Source organism: Erinaceus europaeus, chromosome 12, assembly GCF_950295315.1.
Source record: "Erinaceus europaeus chromosome 12, mEriEur2.1, whole genome shotgun sequence".
NCBI lineage: Eukaryota > Metazoa > Chordata > Mammalia > Eulipotyphla > Erinaceidae > Erinaceus > Erinaceus europaeus.
Window position 1 is genome coordinate 67638910 of NC_080173.1, and position 23904 is coordinate 67662813.

General features: G+C 37.9%; 1 protein-coding gene across 2 annotated transcripts in view; it reads left to right on the plus strand.

Moving 5' to 3' along the window:
* Positions 1 to 23904, plus strand: part of USP32 (ubiquitin specific peptidase 32) — a 173958-nt gene that overhangs the window by 53282 nt on the left and 96772 nt on the right. For both annotated transcript variants that reach the window (XM_060203891.1, XM_060203892.1), the window contains exons 2-4: positions 9768 to 9895; positions 20943 to 21048; positions 22707 to 22825. In XM_060203891.1, the coding sequence (XP_060059874.1) occupies positions 9768 to 9895; positions 20943 to 21048; positions 22707 to 22825 (353 nt within the window). The remainder of the gene's footprint in view (positions 1 to 9767; positions 9896 to 20942; positions 21049 to 22706; positions 22826 to 23904) is intronic.

The window sequence follows — 23904 nt, forward strand, 5'->3', positions numbered from 1 at the left end:
ATACATTGATATGACGAAATCTTAAAGCCCCACACCTTAAAGTGTGTGTGTGTGTGTGTGTGTGTGTGTGTATACTATTCTCTCTCTGTCTCTTTCCTTCAAATTAATGTCATCTTGCATTAATAAATTTTTTTTCCCATCCTAAAAGCCTCAGCTCATTGCAGCATCTGACATCTACATCCAGGTATAGGTGACACTGGAGGTATGATTCATCCTGATACAGAATTCTTCTCCTGCTTTGAGCTTGTGAAGCCAGACAGGTTATGTGCTTCCAAAATTCAGTAGTGATATAGGAATAGGATAGATAATTAATCCCATTTGTAACGGGACAATTCAATAAAAAAAAGAAAAGAAAAGGATAGAAAGCTCCTGAGGAAGTTCCACACTTAGCCTAGCAAATTTCATTACATGTTAAGACTTAAGAATTAATCCTCTTGGTGGTGGCACATCTGGTTAAGTGCATGTTACAATACGCAAAGACCCAGGTTTGAGTCCCTGGTCCCCACCTGCAGGGGGAAAGCTTTGTGAGTAGTGAAGCAGTTTGCAGGTGTCTCTCTGTCTCTCTCCCTCTCTATCACCCCCTTCCCTCTTGATTTCTGGCTGTCTCTATCCAATAAATAATTAAAGATAATAAAAAAAAGAATTCCGGGAGTCAGGCGGTAGCACAGTAGGTTAAGCAAAGCACAACGGGCATAAGAATCCTGGTGAGTCCCCGGCTTCCCACCTGCAGGGGAGTGGCTTCACAAGCGGTGAAGCAGGTCTGCAGGTGTCTTATCTTTCTCTCCCCCTCTCTGTCTTCCCTCCTCTCTCCATTTCTCTCTGTCCAACAATGACAACATCAACAACAATAATAATAACAATAACAATAAAACAAGGGCAAAAAAAAGGAAATAAAAAAGCACTTTTTTAAAAAAGAATAATTCCCCACTGGTTGGAAAAACACTACCCTCCAGGCCTACTGGGGAGACAGTGGCACCCCCATAACTCAGTGAAGCAATCCCCACCCCAGGCACTGAACCTTGCTCTTGAGGCACTTTGTAGTAGCATCCTTGTCGCTGTTTTCCAAACAAAGGAGTCTCTGCCTTTTAAAACCGAAGAGGAAACAACTCTGCCCCCTGAATCTACAAGTATGGGATTCCTGTCATCTTTGAATCATATTTAGGGTCAATTATTCCTTTCCTTAAAAAGGATACTGATATTTGTGGCTGGATTACTATTGACTCAGTTTGTAAAATCCCAGGAGTGTTGGTTTTTTTAGTTCCACTATATTTTTTTCTGTCTTCTTTTGTTTCAGTTGGCCATGCTTTTTTATATTTTATTAGTGATTTAATAATTATTTACAAAATTACAAAATAACGGTGCAATTCTGCACTGTCCCACCACCAAAGTTTTGGATCCCCTTTCCCTCCATTGTAAGCTACAGCAGTTCTAAGGTTTTAAGTATGGTTTAACTATTATTTCTACAACTGTCTATATTTGTGTAGATAGGCTCTTCCCCCCTCTTTTCCCCCTGTGGTCCCACCTTGTCTTCCTTTCCAAGCCACACATACACCTATTCCTATATCCAAATGCCCCTCCCTTTTTCCTCTTCTCTCTCTCCGGGTCCTGATGGAGCTGGGAGTTCAGAACCCTGTGGTCATCTTCCCCCTAGCATTTCTCCCCTACTGGGAGTATGGACCAAAGGTGCAGAAGATAGGAGTTCTGGGTTATGTAATTTTTCTCTCCTGGTTATGGGCATTGGTAGGTTAATCCATACCCCCAGCCTGTTTCTGTCTTTCCCTGGTGAGGTAGGGCTCTGGAGAGATGAACTTCCAGGACATATTGGTGAGGTCATCTGCCCAGGAAAATCAGGATAGAATCTTGATAGCGTCTGCAACTTGGTAGCTGAAAGGTGGTAAAAAGCAGGACAAAATGATTAATGAACAGAAACCAAAAAGTAAGAATAGAACAGATGAGAATAGGCATCTTAGAGTGGAAGTCTGTTTTAGATATGTTTCTAGAGACCTGTGACTATAGTTTTTGCTTGACTTTGATAGCTAACATGGAGGTAGGCAAAAATATTGTCTGAGAAGATGGTGTCAGAGTTGAGAAGAGGTCTAGAAAGTTGTGTTAGGGCAGAGAGAAGCTCCTATTCTTGAAGAAAATCTATGAATAAAATTAGCTATTTACCCTATTCACCTGACCCAGGGCCCATATATATTCATATTAGTACAGGAGCCTGTGTAACCTCTGAGTCCATGTCAGTTTGAGGTCACAGTCTGTGGTCACAGCTAGGAACATTCTAGGCTGCACTCATTTCAGGACCAGCCTTCCTCCAGTGACCTAGCAGGTTGACCTAGCCTCCCTTTGGAGACTGGGGCAGTCCCTACCATTACTACTACCTTATAGTGAGGGCAAGGTCCTGGAGAAAGTTCACAGTGTTTTCACTGGTATAATCCTATCTTTATTGTTGATTTCTGCTGAGGTAACAGATTAAATTTGAATCTTTGCCCTCTGAAGCCTTAGGAATGAACTTCTAGTAATGCTCACCTTCTACCCCACCAATTTTTCCTTTGATGTTTATATTTCCACTAACAGTTCCTTTGTAGCTATCTACACCTTTTTCTAACATACATTTCCAGACTCAGTCTCTACACACTACCAGCTAGTTCCCAAGCTATTATATATTTGTTACTGAATTTTAAACATTTAATGCCAAAGATCCTGCTTTATCTTTCTGTACCTTTAACACATCAATGCCAATTGTGTGCATACCTATATGCAAAATGCATAGGTTGTTCAGTTTTAATGATACTCATGTAGTTGGGATGAACTAGCGAGAATATGCTTGGATTACTGTGTAACCATGAACTATTAGACAAATAAAACTGAACTGTTTTTTTTTCTTTGGGGGTGTGGGGGACTCTTTTTTCAAATTTCTTTTGCTTTTGAGACTCAGTAGAGAAACATTCTGTGGTATATGGATCTGGAAATTGCACTCTGAGTCATCACCTAAGCCACTCCAGCATATATGGTACCAAAACTAGAACCTGGGACCTCACATATGCAAGTCCTATGCTTCACCACCGAGCCACCTATTTTGCCACATCCATTTTGTATTATTAAAACAAAATTGAAAATGCCCTTTAAAGACATTGGATTTTGTGAACTATAAGCTAGTTTTGTGTTTGCTGATGGGTAAGATAGGATAAACAATATTATTTAATTTGTTACAAGATTATCTTCACCAAATGCCTGTATATTGAATTCTCAGTGATTTTAGTCCAACTATAAGATTAGGAACCTTTGAAGATAAATATAATAGAACAAGTGAATGTAATGCTTTGAGTAAATAGCATACTTAGTCTAATCTGTAGTGAGTGAATGCAAGAGAATTACCATGTCAGACTTCTGCTAGGGTATCATGACTCCTGGTATATTTCTCATAATGTAATATTGATAGCAAAATTTGTTGGATGAAGGAAATTTTCATTTTTGCTTACATTTTATGGGGTGCTGATGACCTTTGATAATTTACAAATATGTGTTTTACCAGTGTTTGAGTAAGATAGCAATCATGCTCAAATCTAATAGTAATTTGTGTACATTTTTTTTTTTTTTTTACAGCAAATGACATTCTACCCTTAGGTTGATCTATCAAAGATACAGAAATTGCTAGTAGGAAAAAAATTATTGTTAACTTGTCTTTTAGCTCCTTTCTCCAGTCCTCATTTTACACATCACACATTTCTTCTAGAGTTAGGAGTAGAAAGTTAACAGGAGACCCTCATCACTACTAAAAACCAGCTCTTTTTTTTTCCTCCAGGGTTATCGCTTGGGCTTGGTGCCTGCACTACGAAGCCACTGCTCTTGGAGGCTATTTTTCCCATTTTTGTTGCCCTTGTTCTTGCTATTGTTAATATTGTTATTGCTGGATATACGGGGGTGGGGGGGGGAGAAAGACACCTGCAGACCTGCTTCATTGCTTGTGAAGTGACACCCCTGCAGATGGGGAGCTGGGGGCTTGAACCAGGATTCTTACTCCAGTCCTTGTGCTTTGCTCTGTGTGCACTTAGCCTGCTGTGCTACTGCCTGGCCTCCAGAAACCAATTCTTTTAAGACTGTATACTGAGCATCTGTTATTTTTTTCTTGTCTTTGTTAAATTTTTATACGATATATATATATATATATATATATATATATATATATATATATATATATATTTCATTAAATTCTCATAACACTGTCAGGAACTAAGTAGTGTTATATTCATTTTATGGATGAACTATAAACCCAAAATACAGAGATATTAAGTAATTTGCTCATGTTTTCACAGAAAGAGACAGTAATGGATTTGAATATGTGTATGTATGTATATATATATATGTGTGTATATATATATATATATTTCATGTGTGTGTATGTGTGTCCTTATTCATTTAGCGTTAGTTTGCCAAAATTTGGCAATTGGTAGACCATATTGAAACTGCTTGTAAGGTGAGAGAGATAGCATAATTGTTATGCAAAAAGACTCCCATTCCTGAAACTCTGAGGTCCTAAGTTCAAAAATTTGGATAAATATATATATATATATATATATATGGAGGAGGAAGAAGAGGGAGAAGAAGGAAAAGCAGCAGCAGCTGTGTATTTTAAAGATTTTTAAAGTACTTGCCAGTATTTTATAGAAAGATAGATTTATTTATTTCTGGTACATGAGAGAGAACCAGAACATCACTCTGCCGCATGGAATGCTGGGGATCGAATTCAGGACTTCATGCTAGTTAAGTCTAGCACTTTCTCCATTGCTCTACTTCTTGGGTCTCTGCCAGTAATTTTAAAAAAATATTTTATTTATTTATTAATGAGAAAGATAAGAGGAGAGGGAAACCACTCTGTAGTACATGCACTACGAGGGGTTGAACTCAGGACCTTGTGCTTGAGAATCCAATGATTTATCCACTGCACCATCTCCTGGACCACCTGTTAGTACTTTTAAAGTATAAGTTTCACAAAAGACAATCAGGTTCCTGGTTGATTATCTACTGTCCTTTCTATCACAAGTAACTCATACCTAGCCACATTAGTCAAAATCTATTGATATGACCAATAAATCAATTTTATCCCAGTAGACTATAATTTCTCTTATTTCAGTTATTGTTATAATTGGTGATTAGGTTGTTTATGTTGACAACCTGCTATATCAGGCTTGTTATTTAGAATGTCATGATGGTCCACTGTAAGAGCAATTAAGAATATCTTGGTGGCACAATGGATAAAGCATTGGACTTTCAAGCATGAGATCCTGAGTTCTATCCCCGGCAGCACATGTACCAGAGTGATTCCTGGTATTTTCTCTCTCTTTCACTCTCTCTCTCCTCCTATCCCTCTTATTAATAAGTGAATAAAATATTGAAAAAAGTTATTTAAAAAACACCAAAAAGTCTATATATGGGGCCAGGTGGTGGCACACTTGGTTAAGCACATACTGTAGCGCACAAGGACCCAGGTTCAAGCCCCTCGTCCACATCTGCAGAGGGAAAACTTCACAAGTGGTGAAGCAGGGCTGCAGGTATCTCTCTGTATCTTTCTTCCTTTCTTTGACCCTAACCAATGGTAAAAATAAATTAAAAAAAAAGCAGTATTCACTACATGAAGCTGTCAGTTTTACTCATACTCCTTCTTGGGACATTCCTCTGCACAGCTATGCCATTTCTATTTACTAATCTGTCTCTTAGCTGTGAGTTCCTGGAAGGCAGACTTCAATACCAAATTAATGTTATATTAGTTCTGCACTTTCCATCACGTACACTGTCTTTGGCATTTAAGTAGTAGGTAGATAGTTCCCCCCTTTGGTGTGTGTGTGTGCACACATGTGTTTGATGTCTCGAGAGAGAGAAGGCAGAGGAGAGTGAAAGAGACTAAAACCTTTTTTAATGAGTTTTTGTTGTTTTCTTTTTTAAATTTGCTAGGACAGAGAGACAGTCAGTCCTGTAGTACTGCCTCACCACTTATATGGGAAGCTCCCCCCCCCCCCCCCGCCCCTCCATTTCGGGACTGGGAGTTTGAATCTGGATCCTTGTGCATGGTAATGTATGTGCTCAGCTGGATACACCACTGCCCAGCATCCTCCAAAACTTCCTTCCTTCCTTCCTTCCTTCCTTCCTTCCTTCCTTCCTTCCTTCCTTCCTGTGCTGTGGATACACCACTGCCCAGCATCCTCCAAAACTACCTAACTCCCTCTCTTCCTTCTTACCTACCTACCTACCTACCTACCTGGTAGGGGGTGGGATTGAACCTGGGACTTCGGAGTCTTAGGCATGAGAGTCTCTTTGCATAACTATTATGCTATTTACCCCCACCCCCAAAAAAGTGGTGAAGCAGGTCTGTAGGTGTCTTTCTCCTTCTGTATTTCTCCCTCTCCTGTCAATTTCTCTCTGTCCTATTCAAAAAATTGAAAAAATGGCCACAGGAACAGTGGATTTGTAGTGCATGCACTGAGCAAAATAAATAAATAAATGAGTTTAGACAAATGTACTCACTGTGTATATATTCTATGTTGTATATTATGTGATGCAATGATGTTATTTTATATATGTAACAATAATAGAAGATACATTATATATTTAACATTATGAAGCCAAATAAAGCCAAGACATCCATTCATTTTTAAGAGTGACACATTAAGGTTGGCTATAAGACTTAATTATGTTTTAATATTACACTTCTTGTTTTGTGAGTTTTCTGATTAATTTAATTTAGAACCCAGCCATTATTAGAGGGAGACTCCTTTTATCTTATGTCAGTGTCAGTAGGTCTTTGTCCTGGAATCATTTACTTATAGTTAATAAGTCAATCCTCATTTATTTTGTTTAGGTGATGCGTATGCCAGGGGAATTCTCACTTAATACTCTTTTTTTTTTACCCCGGAATTCATTATTCCTTTTATAGCTTTCCGCTAGATATGATGTCTCCATGTATGGCTCTTTTCTTAGTTTCTTCAAACAATGTATCTTTGGTCTTTTGAAATATCCTTTAAAGTACTGGTGTGACAGCAGTAGCTATGTGATGTCAGTAGGTGGTCAGTTGGTATCTGACTGCATTGAGCTGTCACTCCATAGACATTTAAGCTTCCTTTTAGTCCCACCTTGTATTCCTCCATCTTCTGTGATAATCGGTACCACCAATTCCTAGGCCTTTTAATAAGACTCATCAGGGAAACTAGTTTGTTTTTTGTTCATATTTTTAAAAATATTTACTTATTTTCCATTTTGCTGCCCTTGTTTTTTATTGTTGTAGTTATTATTGTTATTGATGTTGCCGTTGTTGGATAGGACAGAGAGAAATGGAAAGAGGAGGGGAAGACAGGGGGAGAGAAAGACACCTGCAGACCTGCTTTACTGCTTGTGAAGCGACTCCCCTTGCAGGTGGGGAGCCGGGGGCTCAAACCGGAATCCTTCCATCGGTCCTTACACTTTGCACCACCTGCTGCCCTACCGCCTGACTCTCATGTGTTCATATTTTTTATCAACTAGTCTTTAGGTTTCAACATTAAAAAATATATTTATTTTTATTTGCTAGAACAGAGAGAGACTGAGAGGTTAAGTGTAGAGTGGGAGAGAGAAAGAGAGGTATCTGCAGTATTGCTTTGCCACCACAGGTGGGGACTGGGGGATTGAACCTGGGTCCTCTAGTATGGTGAAGTGTGCACTCAACCATACTGAAGTTTCAGCTTTTTTTGGTGTATCAGTAATCATTTCTCCAAACAGTTAATGTTCACAAAAAAAAAAAAGAAAGAAAGAAAGAAAAAAAAGAGATTCTCAAGTTCTCTCTTCTTTCATTCTTTGTCTTTGTGGATATATTTCCTTTTTTATTCTTGCTCTAATTTTAGTTGAAGTCTATAGAGAATAAAGAGGTAAAGAAAAATACATTCTTATTTTTCCCTGAAATACTTATTTCTTTCTAAAACTAAGATGACCATAATAGTACTATGCTTTTTAAAAAATTTTTTTAAAAATACTTATTTATTTTCCTTTTTGTTGCCCTTGTTTTTTATTGTTGTAGTTGTTAGTGATGTTGTCGTTGTTAGATAGGACAGAGAGAAATGGAGAGAGGAGGGCAAGACAGACGGGGGAGAGAAAGTTAGACACCTGCAGACCTGCTTCTCCGTTTGTGAAGCGACTCCCCTGCAGGGGGAGCCAGAGGCTAGAACTGGGATCCTTAGGCTGGTCCTTGCACTTCACCTGCATTTAACCCGCCGTGCTACCGCCCGACTCCCAGTACTATGCTTTTCAACCTTAAACATCTACTAGGTTGGTTCTATTTATTATTTTTTTTGCCCTGTCTCATTTTTTTTTAATGTCAGAGTTTTAATTGTAGATGTCTACAGATTAATCAATAGCATTGAATATTTTCTTTTAGTAATATACAGTTCTTCATAAACTACATTTTTATTCTTTGAAAAATAATTTCTATGCCTCATTTGTGATCATTGTACCCACTGCATAGTATTATATTGTTTGTTCTGTTTGGTAAAAGATTTCTAATTTAGCAGTGATTTTTTTTTTTTTTTTTTTTTGTATTGAGTATGTGAACATTTTGAATTGACAAATATAAGCTACACAGGAACTGTTCTCATGGATAGGTACATGCTCAAGAAGTATAAATAATATTATTTTTACCTAAAGAGAAGTGAGGACATTACTGCTGAAACTATACTAATGCCAGAATTTAATGCCAGTTAATTTACCTGCTAATTTGAAGTATTTGTTACCTCTCCATTGCCCTTGCTTAAAATTTGAGTCCATAATTTACTGTCCTTTTGCTTGAAGATAGTGGATTAAGAATTTCCATGTTTATGTTCTAGATTAGATTTGAAAATGTTCAAATTAGAGAGCTGGGCAGTGGTCCATTCAGTTACACAATGTACAAGGACCTGGGTTCAAGCCCCTGCTTACCTGTAGGGGGTGCTTCATGAGCAGTGAAGCAGGTCTGCAGATGTTTTTTCTCAACTTTTTAAAAAAATATTTAAAAAAATATTTATTTCCTTTTGTTGCCCTTGTTGTTTTATTGTAGTTATTATTGTTGTCGTCGTTGCTGTATAGGACAGAGAGAAATGGAGAGAGGAGGGAAAGACAGACACCTGCAGACCTGCTTCCCAGCTTGTTAAGCGATGCCCCTGGAGGTGGGCTGTCCTTGCGCTTTGCATTTGCACTTAACCCGCTGCGCTACCGCCTGACTTATTCTCACCTTTTTTTTTTTTTTAACAATTCTTTATTTTTTTATTTAAAAATTTTTTATTATATTTATTTATTTTCCATTTTGTTACCCTTGTTGTTTTCTTTTTATTGTTGTTGTTGATGTCATTGTTGGATAGGACAGAGAGAAATGGAGAGAGGAGGGGAAGACGGGGAGAGAAAGAGACACCTGCAGACCTGCTTCACCGCTTGTGAAACAACTCTCCTGCAGTTGGGGACCCTGGGGCTCAAACCGAGATCCTTACTCCAGCCCTTGCGCTTTGCGCCACTTGCACTTAACCACTGCCCTACCACCCGACTCCCTTTTTCTCAACCTTCTATCTCCTCTCTCAATTTCTCTCTGTCCTATAAAAACAAAATAGAAAAAAAAAATGGCCGCCGGGAGTGTTGGATTCATAATGCTGGCACTGAATCCACGGAAGTAGAAGTAGTATTTGCCATTCTTTTATTAGAAGTTGGTTGAAAGAATGTAAAAAAATTTGGGAGACTTTTGTCTGTTTTCTTACCTGCCTATTATTTCTGTGTCACAGTTACAGATGTAGAGCTGAAACGGCTGAAAGATGCCTTCAAGAGGACGTGTGGACTTTCCTATTACATGGGCCAGCATTGCTTCATCAGGGAAGTGCTTGGGGAAGGAGTGCCTCCGAAAGTTGCTGAGGTAATCTTTATTTATGTCCTAGGTTTTCCTTTTAGAGTCATTCATCAGTCTGGATCCTTGAGGCTTCTACTCATCTTAACAGATTTAATCCTCCCCACAGTTACTTATTTATTTTTTGCTGAGCAGGTAAACAGATCTTGGTTTAGCTGTTAGTGTAGCTGTATTCTTTGAGGTTAAACAGGAGAATTGTGCAAGGTGTCTGCTTTTTCTTCTCAGCTATAGAAGCTACCAACTATAATGATGACTTTTTTTTTTCCTGTCACATGATAGTAAAGCATGTTCAACTCACTTTTTCATCTAGATAAAGAGGCAGGGAGATGGAGAAAGGGAAAAAACCACAGCACTGCAACTTTCCCCAGTGCCGTGAACCTAGCGTATAGTGCTGAGGCTGGATCCTGGGCTGTGTGTGTGACAAGGCATACACCCCACCTGGTGAGCAGTCTCTTAAAACCTGGAATTAATGTTTTGAGGTACAATAGTATTATTTTACTTTCTTTTATTATTATTACTATTATTTTTTAATGAGTTGATAGATACCAGAGCACTGATCAGCTCTGGCTTAAGGTGGTGTATAGAATTGAACCTAGGACCACAGGAGCCTAAGGCATGAAAGTCATTCACATAAACATTATACTGTTTACCCAGCACAGTATTCTTTTAATGTTAATGTGTCTGTAAGAAGAAACATAGGACACCCTTAAATAGCTAATTATGGGTAGAGAAAGAACCTTGTCCCCCAGCTAACCAGAGTTTTACTTTATAGTGGAAGTAAAATAATAGACCTTTCAAGAGTAAGGGAAGATATTCTTGGAATCTTAGTACAAAAGGTCGATAAACATAAAAAGACAGCATATTAATTCAGGAAGCAATGTAAGTTTCTAAATTACAGTTTATAAGAGAGTGGCTAGTAAAAAAAAGAGATTGATACCTAGGATTTAATTTGAATGTCCATTTTTTGATGTGATAAATTCCAAGACAAGCTATTTTGAATAAGGAGTAAGAAGTCATGGTTGTTTAAAGTTGTCAGAAATTAAGCATCAGTTTCATCAATCATTGTTTCTAGGATAAATTAGTATGATTAATGTTTTCATTCTATTCTGATCTTGCCTATATTACTAGCTATGCATTATTTGAATAAACATTACATGGATAGACTTTGAGGGGATTGAGAAGGTATGATAAATGAAATGTAAATGAGAAATGTTTTCTTGAAATTTAGGCTTTTATGAACCAAGGTCACTATTAATAGTCTAGCATTTATATATATTTTACCCACCTCTAAATCCCTAGCTCCCAAAGAAATCTATAACAAATCATTTCATGTTGTCTTAATTTGTAAATGGCTCCTATTGTCTCATGTTTATTTATTTATTTATTTATTTTCCCCCTTTTGTTGCCCTTGTTGTTGCAGCCTCGTTGTGGTTATTATTATTATTGCCCTTGTTGACGCAATTCGTTGTTGGGTAGGACAGAGAGAAATGGAGAGAGGAGGGGAAGACAGAGAGAAGGGGAGAGAAAGATAGACACCTGCAGACCTGCTCCACCGCCTGTGAAGCGACTTCCCTGCAGGTGGGGAGCCGGGGGCTCGAACCGGGATCCTTACGCCGGTCCCTGCGCTTTGCGCCACATGCGCTTAACCCACTGCGCCACCGCCCGACCTCTTCATTTTTATTTTAAAGTGGCTTTTGCCGGGGGTCTGGCGGTGGCTCAGTGGGTTAACCCCTTCATGTTTATTTTAAAGTGGCTTTTGCCGGGGGTCGGGCGGTGGCTCAGTGGGTTAACCCCTTCATGTTTATTTTAAAGTGGCTTTTGCCGGGGGTCGGGCGGTGGCTCAGTGGGTTAAGCGCATGTGGCGCAAAGCGCAGGGACCGGCGTAAGGATCCCGGTTCGAGCCCCCGGCTCCCCACCTGCAGGGGAGTCGCTTCACAGGCGGTGGAGCAGGTCTGCAGGTGTCTGTCTTTCTTTCCCCTTCTCTCTGTCTTCCCCTCCTCTCTCCATTTCTCTCTGTCCTATCCAACAACGAATTGCGTCAACAAGGGCAATAATAATAATAACCACAACGAGGCTGCAACAACAAGGGGAAAAATGGCCTCCAGGAGTGGTGGATTCATGGTGCAGGCACCAAGCCCAGCAATAACCCTGGAGGAAAAAAAAAAAAGTGGCTTTTGCCATTTACAGAATTTGCTAGGCAAGTGAATTTATAGTAGAAGAAAATGTCTTCTAACTGGAAACTCTTTTTTAAAAAATTTTTTTTAAAAGATTTTATTTATTTATTAATGAGAAAGATAGGAGGAGAGAGAAAGAACCAGACATCACTCTGGCACATGTGCTGCCAGGGATCGAACTCAGGACCTCATGCTTGAGAGTCCAAAGCTTTATTATAGCACCACCTCCCAGACCACCTAACTGGAAACTCTTAAAATCTCTATCACAAGATTTACTTCAGTTTGAAATACATTGCTAGCTTACCTTTTAAAGCTGTCTGATAATTTTAGTTCACATTGTTTTTTTCATTTCTAAATTCTTAAAAGTATTAAAGTCTGATTCTGTACTTTTAGTACATCTTAGATAATGACTAATTCATTCATTTTCATGTAAATCTTGTTCTTAGCTAAGTTATGATTCTTGATGGTCAGATTCTAGCACTTTAAAAAATATGTTATTTATTTATTAATGATAACGATAGGAGAAGAGAAAGAAAGAACCAGACATCACTCTGGTATATGTGCTGCTGGGGATTGATCTCAGAACCTCATGCTTGAGAGTCCAGTGCTTTATCCACTGTACCATCTCCTGACCACAGATAGATTTTAGCACTTTTTAAAGATATGCCACAGGGAGCTGGTAGCACTCTTGGTAGAATGCACATGTTACCATACCCAAGAACCTGGGTTCCAGCCCTTGATCCCTACCTACAGAATAGAGCCTTCATAAATGTTGAAGTAGTGCTGTAGGTCTCTCCTCCCCCCTTCCTCTTTTTCCTTCTTTCCTTCTCATATTTTCTCCATTTTTTTAAAAAAAGATTTTATTTATTGATTGATGAGAAAGATAGGAGGAGGAGAGAGAAAAAACCATACATCACTCTGGTACATGTGCTACCAGGGCTTGAACTCAGGACCTCACGCTTGAGAGTCCAATGCCTTATCTACTGTGCCACCTCCTGGACCACAAATTTTTCTCCATTTCTATAAAAAATAATAAATTTGCCACAGTGTTATATACCTAGTATATAGTTGATATATTACAATTTTTGTCAAGTAATTAAGTTCTGCACAATGCTATTCTTTTGTTTCAAATTTTAGTTTTGTTTATTATTGTATAGAAACAAATTGAGAGGGGACGGGGGATAGAGAGGGAGAGAAACAGAGAGACATTTGTAGTCATGCTTCACCACTCGTGAAGCTTTCCCCCTGCAGGTGGGGACCAGGGGTTTAAACTCAGGTCTTTGTGCACTGTAGTGTGTGCGCTTAAGCAGATGCACCACTGCCAGGCCCCCTGCACAAAGCTATTCTAAGAATGAACAGAACAGTGACCAGGAATCCATACTACTATGTTTAATTATCATTACTAACTTTGCAATCTTTAAATATTAAATTTGTTCCAAATTAGAAGAAAGTATATATTTTAAGCAAAGACAATTTAAGAGTCTGGAATGTTTTTAGACTTAGTGATTAGCATGTGGAAACAAAGTGCTCCTTGATAGAATATTTCCTCATTGGGGTTAATGAATTTATTCTGAGGCATTCATAGTACATTTAGATGCCCCTTGAGACATACAAGTGCTAGATAGTCTAGGGCTAGAAGGACTAATTAAGGTTGGGGAGATAGTGTAGTGGTCCTAGGTTCAATGTCCACTATCATCTACAACAGCTAAACAGTGCTGTGGTCTCTGATAGGAAAATAAATCAATAAATCTATTTTTAAAGAATAGACTAACAGAATATAGGATAATTTATGTTTGTTTTCTTGTTCTGGTGTTAGTTGGTCTATATTTTTAGTTGCATCTATTTAGTTAGATTTACTAGAATCATGGGTAATTATTGTCTTGACACATTTATAAGAAGCACCTTATAAATGAGGTATGAAGTACCTTTTTGAAAATCTGAAGTGTTTCCCTAATATTATACTATTATGAAAAATAATAAACTTTGAAAATTAATAGACTTTAAAAAGTATAATAACTAACATTATGTACCAAACACTTTTCAGTTTTAAATAGAAATATGTATTATGTATAATCATTATAACTGTATACATTGAAATTTCAAATATAAATATATAAAATTTCAGTCATGAAAAATTGTGAATTTATAGTTTGATCACATAAACTTTATTCATCAGAAAAAATTGATCTTAGGATTAATTTTGTAATTCAGAACATACTAATCATAAGTAAGAAAAGCCAAAAAGAGAAAGACAAATACCAGATGATCTCACTTATAGGTGGAACTCAAGAAACAGGACAGAAAGAGGGAGGTGGGCGGGGATGGGAGGAAAAGACCTAAGTTGAGGATGAGAGTGTTCTGCAGACGCCTATCACAGGGAGATGAGACTTTGTACTCATGTGAGAGGGCACAGAGCTAATGGTGGGTGCAGTGTGGAACTATGAACCTATAGTCTTAATAATCTTTGAACCACTATAAAGCACTAATGAGAAATTTTTTTAAATAAGTTAAAAAAGGAAATTGTTTATATTTGTCAACAACTGTGCTGTAAATCATTGACTTACCCCCAATAGAATTTTAAAAAATTATAATATGAACAAAGTAAAACATATAAGAGTATGAAGAGCACACAGAATAAAATTCATGATGATCTGAAAGCTGAACAAGTAGATTCAGTCATTCAGAGGAGACAATCTCAGACTTAGATAATTAGATAATTAGAATTTCTCAAACTGAATTGGAGAGAGAAGCAAGGACAAGGAGAAATTAAGTAAGTCTGTGGAAAATGTCAGATTCCGTTAGAATGATAAATGTAAAGGCAATGGTAATTCCAAGAGGAGAGGAGAGAAACAAAAAAAAAAAAAAAAAAAAAAAAGGGAGTAGAGACCATATTTAAGCCAATAATAGCTGGAATTTCCCCAAATCTGCCAAATAACCAGAAAACAGATGTTTAGGAAACAGAAAGAATACCAAAATTCCTGATTCTAAAACAACCTATACCAAGACAAAAATTATCAAAGACAATGAAAAAATACTATAGATTCACATGCATTTATAAGAATGAATATAGAGGCTGGGTGGTGGTGCACCTGGTTGAGCACACATGCTACAGTGCACAAGGATCCAGGTTCAAGCCCCCGGTCTCCCACCTGCAGGGGGAAAGCTTCACAAGTGGTGAAGCAGGGCTGCAGGTGTCTCTCTGCCTCTCTCCCCCTCTGTCTTCCCCTCCCTTTTCCATTTCTAGCTGTCTCTATCTAATAAATAAAGATTAAAAAGAAAAAAAAAGAATGAATATAGAGATCCCCTTTTATTCTTTGTCCAGTTTCTCTTGAAGGTAGCATTTTGCAAATGTGTACTATGAGAATATTGACAGTGCTGCTGTCCACAAGGTCTGGCTGGGCTAGTGGCTCCTCCTGTGGACAGTGCTGCTGTCCATACTGTACTCCATGTTTCCGATTTTCATGTATTAAATTCTATCTAATATATAACTGTGAGTTTATGGACCCATCATCATAATTTCAAAATTTGAAATCATAAATTTGTTTCTGTTGGCTGCTAAAATAAGCAATCTAAAAGATATTGTAGGCTGGAGAAATGACTGCAACTGGTAGTATTCAGAACTTGCATGCCTGAGGCTTCTGGTTCAATCCTTGATGCCCTGTGTACCAGAGCGGTGCTTTAGGTTCAGTCTCTCTCATGTGAAACTCTTACATATGAAATACATAAAAAAAAAGAAAATGTTTTCTAAGGGAAAATATTATCCCAGGAAAAATTCATGAACTTATTGATGCTGAATTAATTCTTGGTAATCAAAAAAGTAGAGTCAAAGTCTTAACTTCTGCCCTCTCTTCTGAGAACCATAGCTCACTCACAGAGACTACTGGGTCACAACCTGAGAAGGCATATGACACATTACCTCCACCTGCATGTATTGGAATGGAACCAAGACTCAGGGAGTTAATTGATTTATGATTTGATCACATAGCTTAATTTAATAAACCCTGTCTTCAAACCAAGGTCTTTCTAACTTCAAAAGCCATGATACGGAAACAGTAATGGCTCACTTACTACTTTCCCCAAGGAGAGTAGTGGAATATCATTGTACCTTATTATCCAGAAGGTAGTAGAAAGAGAAGGACCAGAGTCATGAAGCAGCATGTGGGACGTAGTACCTTTTCTTAACTTGGGAGACCTGTACACATATGGCATTTTTTGCCATTTTAACAGCATGACTGAAGGTAGTATCTTGAAGTAATATGGTATAAGTCTTTCTCTTTGAAAGGGCAGATTAATTTCCTTCTGAACTAATATTTACTGTGATGACATCACTGTCTGAAAGGAGGCTGGTGAGATCATTACCACAAACATCACTTTTTTTAAAAAAAAAGAATTAAAAAAAATTATTTCTTTATTGGGGAATTAATGTTTTACATTCAACAGTAACAAACATCACTTTTATACATTATTGTAGTGGTTAATAGTATGCCAAGTTGCAATCTGGATACATGGCTGCTAAATGTTTAGAAAAAATATCTGCTTTTATTTACCTTTTCCTTTCAGTAGATATTGAAAATTGTTAGTTGTGTAAGTAAAGTTCTCTTAAAAAGTTAAATTATAGTTAACATAGAAGCATTGTTCTAAATAGAGTTAAAATACCCTTTTTATACTGTACACATCTCCTCCTGAATCCTAAAAATAAAACTGAGTAGTAGTGAATAATGACACTTTAATATATGTTAAGGAATTGTCAATTGTGAAGTGACTGGTGATTTAAAAACAAATATATGTGGACTGGAGAGGTAACTTGATGATATAAGAACACAGGTCTTGCATGTGATGCCCCTTGATAGTCACTTTATTTATTTTAAATGATATTACCCTGGAACATAGTGAGGGTGAGGGATAGGGGATATATGTGCAGAATTTCTGGGCCCTCTCTGGATACATAATTCTTTTATACTTTTGATGTGTTCACTAATCTAGAAGCTCTCCAAATCCCATAGTTTCTAGGGTGTTTTTGAAAGTTCTATTATGTAGGTAGGCTTGATAGTTTATTGGCTTGCTGGTAGATTCCTCTTACCTTTTATGGGAAGTAAGACTGAAAGTACTAATCCTCTAGGCCCCTCTTTAATTCTGTTGACTTTTTTATTTTTTTAATTTTTTATAAAAAGGAGACATTGACAAAACCATAGGATAAGAGTTTTACAATTCCCACCACCAGAACTCTGTATCCTGTCTCCTCCCCTGATAGCTTCCCTATTCTTTAACCCTCTGGGAGCATGGACCCAAGGTCATTGTGGGATGCAGAAGGTGGAAGGTCTGACTTCTGTAATTGCTTCCCCGCTGAACATGGGCGTTGACAGGTTGATCCATACTCCCAGCCTGCCTTCTCTCTTTCCATAGTAGGGTGGGGCCTTGGAGAATTGGGAGGGGTCCTCCATTTTGTAGATAGCTAGTAGGCATATTTTAGTTATATTTCAAAGGGCCTGTGGCTATACTAGTTTTTTAAAAAATGTTTATTTATTTATTCCCTTTTGTTGCCCTTGTTGTTTTTTATTGCTGTAGTTTATTATTGTGATTGTTACTGATGTCATCATTGTTGGACAGGACAGAGAAATGGAGAGAGGAGGGGAAGACAGAGAGGGGGCGAGAAAGACAGACACCTGCAGACCTGCTTCACTGCCTGTGAAACAACTCCTCTGCAAGTGAGGAGCCGGGGGCTCGAACCGTAGTTTTTTTTTTTCATTTTCTTTCTTTTTTTTTTTTTCTCTGAGCCTGAAATCTGATAGGCAGGTGGATCCAAGTTATTGTCTGGGGAGATGATATCATGGCTTGAAAAGGAACAGAAAGCTGTATCAGGGAAGAGAGTAGCTCACTAATATGGAAAAGGGGTATACATATTGTTGACTGTAAACCCCATCGATTTGATTTGGTCTGGGGCCCATATTCAGCTTAGGAGCCTATGTGACCTCTGTATCCCTCTAGATCTGAGCTCACATTCTGTGGTCATGAGTAGGAACATTTCAAGCTGCCCCAATATTGACCCATCTTCTTCAGGTGCAGCATAGAGTATGTTGTGTGTCCTCCCATTGGAGGATGGAACATTCTCTACCATTGTTGATCCAAGTTGAAGGCAAGGTCCTATGGGGGGCCCACAAAGGGATCTATTTTGTTGTTCCTGATAGAGATGACTGGTAACAATGGAAAGAAGGATTTATTCAAGTTCTAGGCCCATCATGTCTGTTTGGGAATCTCAGGACTCCCCGATTAGGGCCCCGGCTGATGGGGTGGCCTGATAGTGACTAAAGAGTCATCATTAAAGTATGCCAGTCTCTTGCCCTTATTCAGCTTTTGCAGTCCTTGCTTTGATAAGGTTAGCATTGGAGTGAGTGAGAAAACTGTAATAGGAAGTAGGTGAGGACGGTATCCAAGTCTAATTAGATACTATTTCATTAGGAACTTTATACTGACCCACTGCAGGCTGTTATGTACTTTTACTTTCAGGTATATATTTTGCCCTAATTTATGGATACATGTGAACATATGCTCTATCTTATGGAACCTGGCGTATATCTAGGTTTTGGGACTTTGTTAGGAAGTAAACCACCTGGAATGGAATTTGAGAATACTATGAAAGGAATGGTCTCACGCAAGTAATGAGGGTGAAGGGTTGACATTCTGTGCCTGACGTTTCTGGACACAGTCTGAAGTGAAGCATGCTGAGGTGGTACTTGTTGCGTTGATTAGGTTGGGATCAGCGGATGCAATATCATTTGGTATGAATTGAGAGAAGCATGCAGGAAAGTGAGCCCCACCCTAGAGGTTCCAGGACTGGGGGAAATATAGGCTCTATAGAGGAAGTGGGAGGTTCCTGCTGTCATAGTGTTAAGAAGACAATAGATAGTTATTGGTATAATCACATTATTTGGCAATTAGATTAACTTTGAAAAATCCCTTTGTTATGATTTGCTGTGTCAGACACAATACAACTATAATTTATGTCCTTTGACATTATTTGTATATAGCTGTGCCACTGGTTGCTTCTGTTCTCCCTGATCTAGGCTTTTAAGAGAGTCAACAGGGAGTTGGGCAGTAGTGCAGTGGGTTAAGGACACGTGGCGCAAAGCACATGGACCAGCGTAAGGATCCGGGTTCAAGCCTCCGGCTCCCCACCTGCAGGGGAGTCGCTTCACAGGCGCTGAAGCAGGTCTGCAGGTGTCTTTCTCCCTCTCTGTTTTCCCACTCTGTCTTCCCCATCTCTCTTGATTTCTCTCTGTCCTATCCAACAACAATGACATCAATAATAAATATAGCAAGAAAACAACAAGGGAAACAAAAGGGAATAAATAAATAAATATTTTTTAAAAGAATGTTAACATACCAAAGACTCAGCCTATGCATTAAAAAGGCTCAGTCTGTGCTTTAAAAAGTTTGAGACATACAATCAATTTTTCCCTCTCATATTAATTTAATAGTGATTTATATGACTACAAAGTAATAGGAGTGTACATAAACACCATTCCCACCACCAAAAGACTGTGTCCCATCCCACCCACCTACCCCCGCCCCGGGAAGCTGAACATCCACCCTCACCCTCACCCCAGGGTCTTTACTTTGGTGCCCTACTCCAAATTCAGCCAAATCCTGCTTTTAGTTTCTCTTTCTGTTCTTCTTTCTCAACTTCTGTTTATGAGTGGGATCATCCTATAATCATCTTTATCTTTCTGACTTAGCTCACTTAACATAATTCCTTCTAGCTCCATCTAAGATGGGTCAGAGAAGGTGGGTTCATTGTTCGTAATAGCTGCGTAAAAAAAAAAAAATTAGCTGCTTAGTATTCCATTGTGTATATATACCACAGCTTTCTCAGCCACTCATCTGTTGTTGGGCACCTGGGTTGCTTCCAGGTTTTAGATATTACGAATTGTGCTGCTATGAACATAGGTGTACACATACCTTTTTGGTTGGGTGTTAGGGAGTCCTTGGAGTATATCCCCAGGAGGGGAATTCTGTTGACTTGTAACCACCATTCTGAAGCTATTTCAAATCCCACTTCATTAGCATAGACTCAGGTTGGATTGAAAGGGGCTCTTTTTCTCACCTTTGTTAATCAGGAAATTCCAAGGGTTTTAGAAGTTCTTATGCTAGAAATCTGGGGGAAGAACACGCATGTATAATTTCTAAGAGTGTAAAATATGTCTTTTTCTCTTATGCCTGAGACTCCACCGTCCCAGATTCAATCCCCCGCACCACCGTAAGCCAGAACTGAACAGTGTTTTGGTTAAAAATAAAGTAAAATAGGGAGTTGGGCTGTAGTGCAGCAGGTTAAATGCAGGTGGCGCAAAGCACAAGGACCGGCATAAGGATCCTGGTTCAAGCAACCAGCTCCCCACCTGCAGGGGAGTCGCTTCACAGGTGGTGAAGCAGGTCTGCAGGTGTCTATCTTTCTCTCCCCCTCTCTGTCTTCCCCTCCTCTCTCCATTTTTCTCTCTGTCCTATCCAACAATGACGACAACAAGGGCAACAAAAGGGAATAAATAAATAAATAAATTAAATTAAAAAATAATAAAATAAATATGTCTTTTGGGATCTTTGCATTTCTGAACATTTAGTTGAGAATGTCTTTCAAATCAAGATCATGTGTTAAAATATTACAGAGGTTGAAGGAAGTTGAAGAATTCCAAAGAGAGAATGTAGTTACCCAGTGTGTGAGCTAGAGATACATGTACTTGGTAGTACAATATATTTTTGGTTGAGTTCAGTAATATGTATAGTTAAAGTTACCTAGGTCCTTGTTTGGAAGTGGAGATGGCGTTTGCTGCAGGTGTATCAGCCTCAAGTTACTCAATAACAGAAATCTAAGACTTACTATTTTCTTTTAGGTGATTTACTGCTCTTTTGGTGGAACATCCAAAGGACTTCACTTCAATAACTTAATAGTTGGTCTTGTCCTTCTTACAAGAGGCAGAGATGAAGAGAAAGCAAAATGTATGTATGACAATACCTCAAATCTGAGTATAAAATAATTTATCTCAAGAAATTGCTGTTTCACCAGTGAGAAATACAAATGTTAGCAAGCACTTGAAAAAAAACACTCAACACAACTAGTCACTAGAGAAATGTAGATTAAAATTATAATAAGGTGCTACTTCATAAACACTAGAGTTGCCAAAATTAACAAGAGAGATAACTAGTTTTAGTGAAAATGTGGAAAAGTAACCATCATCACACATTGCTGTTGGGAGTGAGGTACTTGGAGGTTATAACTTTTGGGGTAATGCAGTTCAACATCTAATAGCAGTATTACAAACATACAAGTAATATGTACCTTTACCCAGCTTCATTATTTGTAATATCATGTCATATTTGTCCCAGATCTTACTTATTTTTTTTAAGAAACCATATAGTATGGTTAAATAAAGTGAGACTCTCTCTGGACCCCTTTGTGGCCCCATCCTCATTTTTTTCTTCATTGATGTAACCACTGTTTAGGAATTTGGAGATCTTTAATTCTTCATGCAGGCTTTTGTTGTTGTCACTGGAGCTTCACCACTCAGAGCTGACTTTTTCAGATAGAAAGAGGGACAGAGAGAGGGAGAGAAGGGAGACAGACTGCAGCCCCTAAACATTCTCCAGTACTCTGGGGGCTGGGCTCACCTTAAATATATCTTCAAGTATATTTATAGGTTTTCAGCTTTTTATTTACTTATTTATTTTTCTTAAGCAGAACACTGCTTAGCTCTGGTTTATGGTGGTGTAGGGGATTGAACTTAGAGCTTTGGAGCTGCAGGCTCATTGACAGTCTCTTTGCGTATCTATTATGCTATCTACCGCTGCTCAGTTTTCAGTTTTTTAAATAAATGATATGCTACCATTTTAAGTTTCTTTCCCCTGAATATTTTTATCTTTATGAGATGCTTAATTCCTTTGTTCTGTTAAGTAGTATTATATTATATGTGTGTCTCAGTTTAGCTCTTTCCTTGATAGTAGGAATTTATCATTTCCTAATTTTTGCTTTCACAAATAAAACTTTATTTTCCCCCATGGTGAACTACCATTGTGTAGTCCCCTTCCCTCCTAGCAATGCTTTAATGGATATTAATATACCTCATGCACATATGAGAGTTTCTCAAGGGTAGGTAGACATGGAATTGTGTAGGGATTTTTTACTTGTTTGTTTTTAACCAGAGCACTGCTCAGCTCTGGCTTACTGTGATGCTGGGAATTGAAACTGGGACCTTGTAGACTCAAGCATGAAAGTCTTTTTTTGCGTAACCATTGTGCTCTCTACTCAGTCCTGTGTAGAAATTTTTAGAATACATCTTTATGTTTACTAAAATTTAGTTAATTCTTTTCCTAAATACCAGCAATATTAGTTCTCTTAGCAGTATGTAAGAGGTCCTGTTTATCTTATTTTACTGCAACAGTATTATTGTCACACCTAAACATTTTGTGAATTTTATGTGCTTTAAAAGATATTACACTGCTATTTTAATTTACATGCTGAATTTTCTTGAGAAATAGGTTTAGGTATATATATAATGCTTTGTGTTATTAGTCTTTCAATTATTATTACCTCTCATCCCTCCCTACTTCCACTGGGGTATATTTAGCCTATCATAATGCTAATTTTTTCTTTCTCTTAGACATTTTTAGTCTTTTTGCAAGTGAATCTGGGAGCTATGTTGTACGGGAAGAAATGGAAAGAATGCTTCATGTGGTGGATGGTAAAGTCCCAGATACACTTAGAAAATGTTTCTCAGAGGTATATTTACAGATTTAATTTCATTCCTACATATTAACAAATAATAATTCTTAATTGTATAGTGAGTTTAACTATTTTGAATAGATGTTTGTGTGCAGCATATTCTTTACATTTTTATATTTAATAGGTGACATTAAAGTTATTTATGTAATGCCCTCAAAGATTCATGGCATTACCAATATATGTGTGTGTGTGTGTAAAGATTTTTAAAATCTGTTTATTAATTAAAAAGATAGGAGGGGAGAGAGAAAGAACCAGACATCACTCTGGTACATGTGGTGCTGGGGATTGAACTTGGGATCTCATGCTTGAGAGTCCAGTGCTTTATCCACTGCACCACCTTTTGGTCTATGCATTACCACTGTATTTACGAATCTGAATGTTCACTCTACCATAAAGGGGAACTATCTATACTTGTAATGAAACATATTGCCACACTATCACACCAACACATGACTATATGATCCTGCAGGAACCTAAAGCAATATTTACATTATAGTGGCATTGCCTTTCTTTCTTTCTTTCTTTTTTTCGTTCTTTCTTTCTCTCTGTCCTTTCATTTTAGTGGCACTGCTTTTCAACTCAAACATATGGGCATATCACTGAATGACTCTGAGCCACTCTGACACTGTGATTAAGTCTCATTTTGTAATTTTTTAATGTAATTATTTGAATAGTAAAATATTTGGGTATAAGATTATTTTCATTGTACAAAACTTAGACAACAGAAAATGTGTCTTTAACTGAGAAGAAAAATATTTGTTCTTTTCAGAGATTTGTTACTTGGGGAAATGTCTCTATAGATGGGTAATACAAAACCTTTTACATATATATGTATATATGAATGTAATATGATATATATTTCTTAAATTTTTATATTCCTCCCAAGTTGCAGATGTGGGTTAACTATTATTTCTATAACTGCAAATATATTCATATATATTTGCCAATTTTTTTCTATGATCCTGCCTTCTCTTCCCTTCTAAGTCACACTTACACCTATTACTATTTCCGAATGTCCTTCCTTTTTTCCTTTTCCCTCTCCGGGTCCTGATGGAGTTGGAGTTCAGAGACCTCTG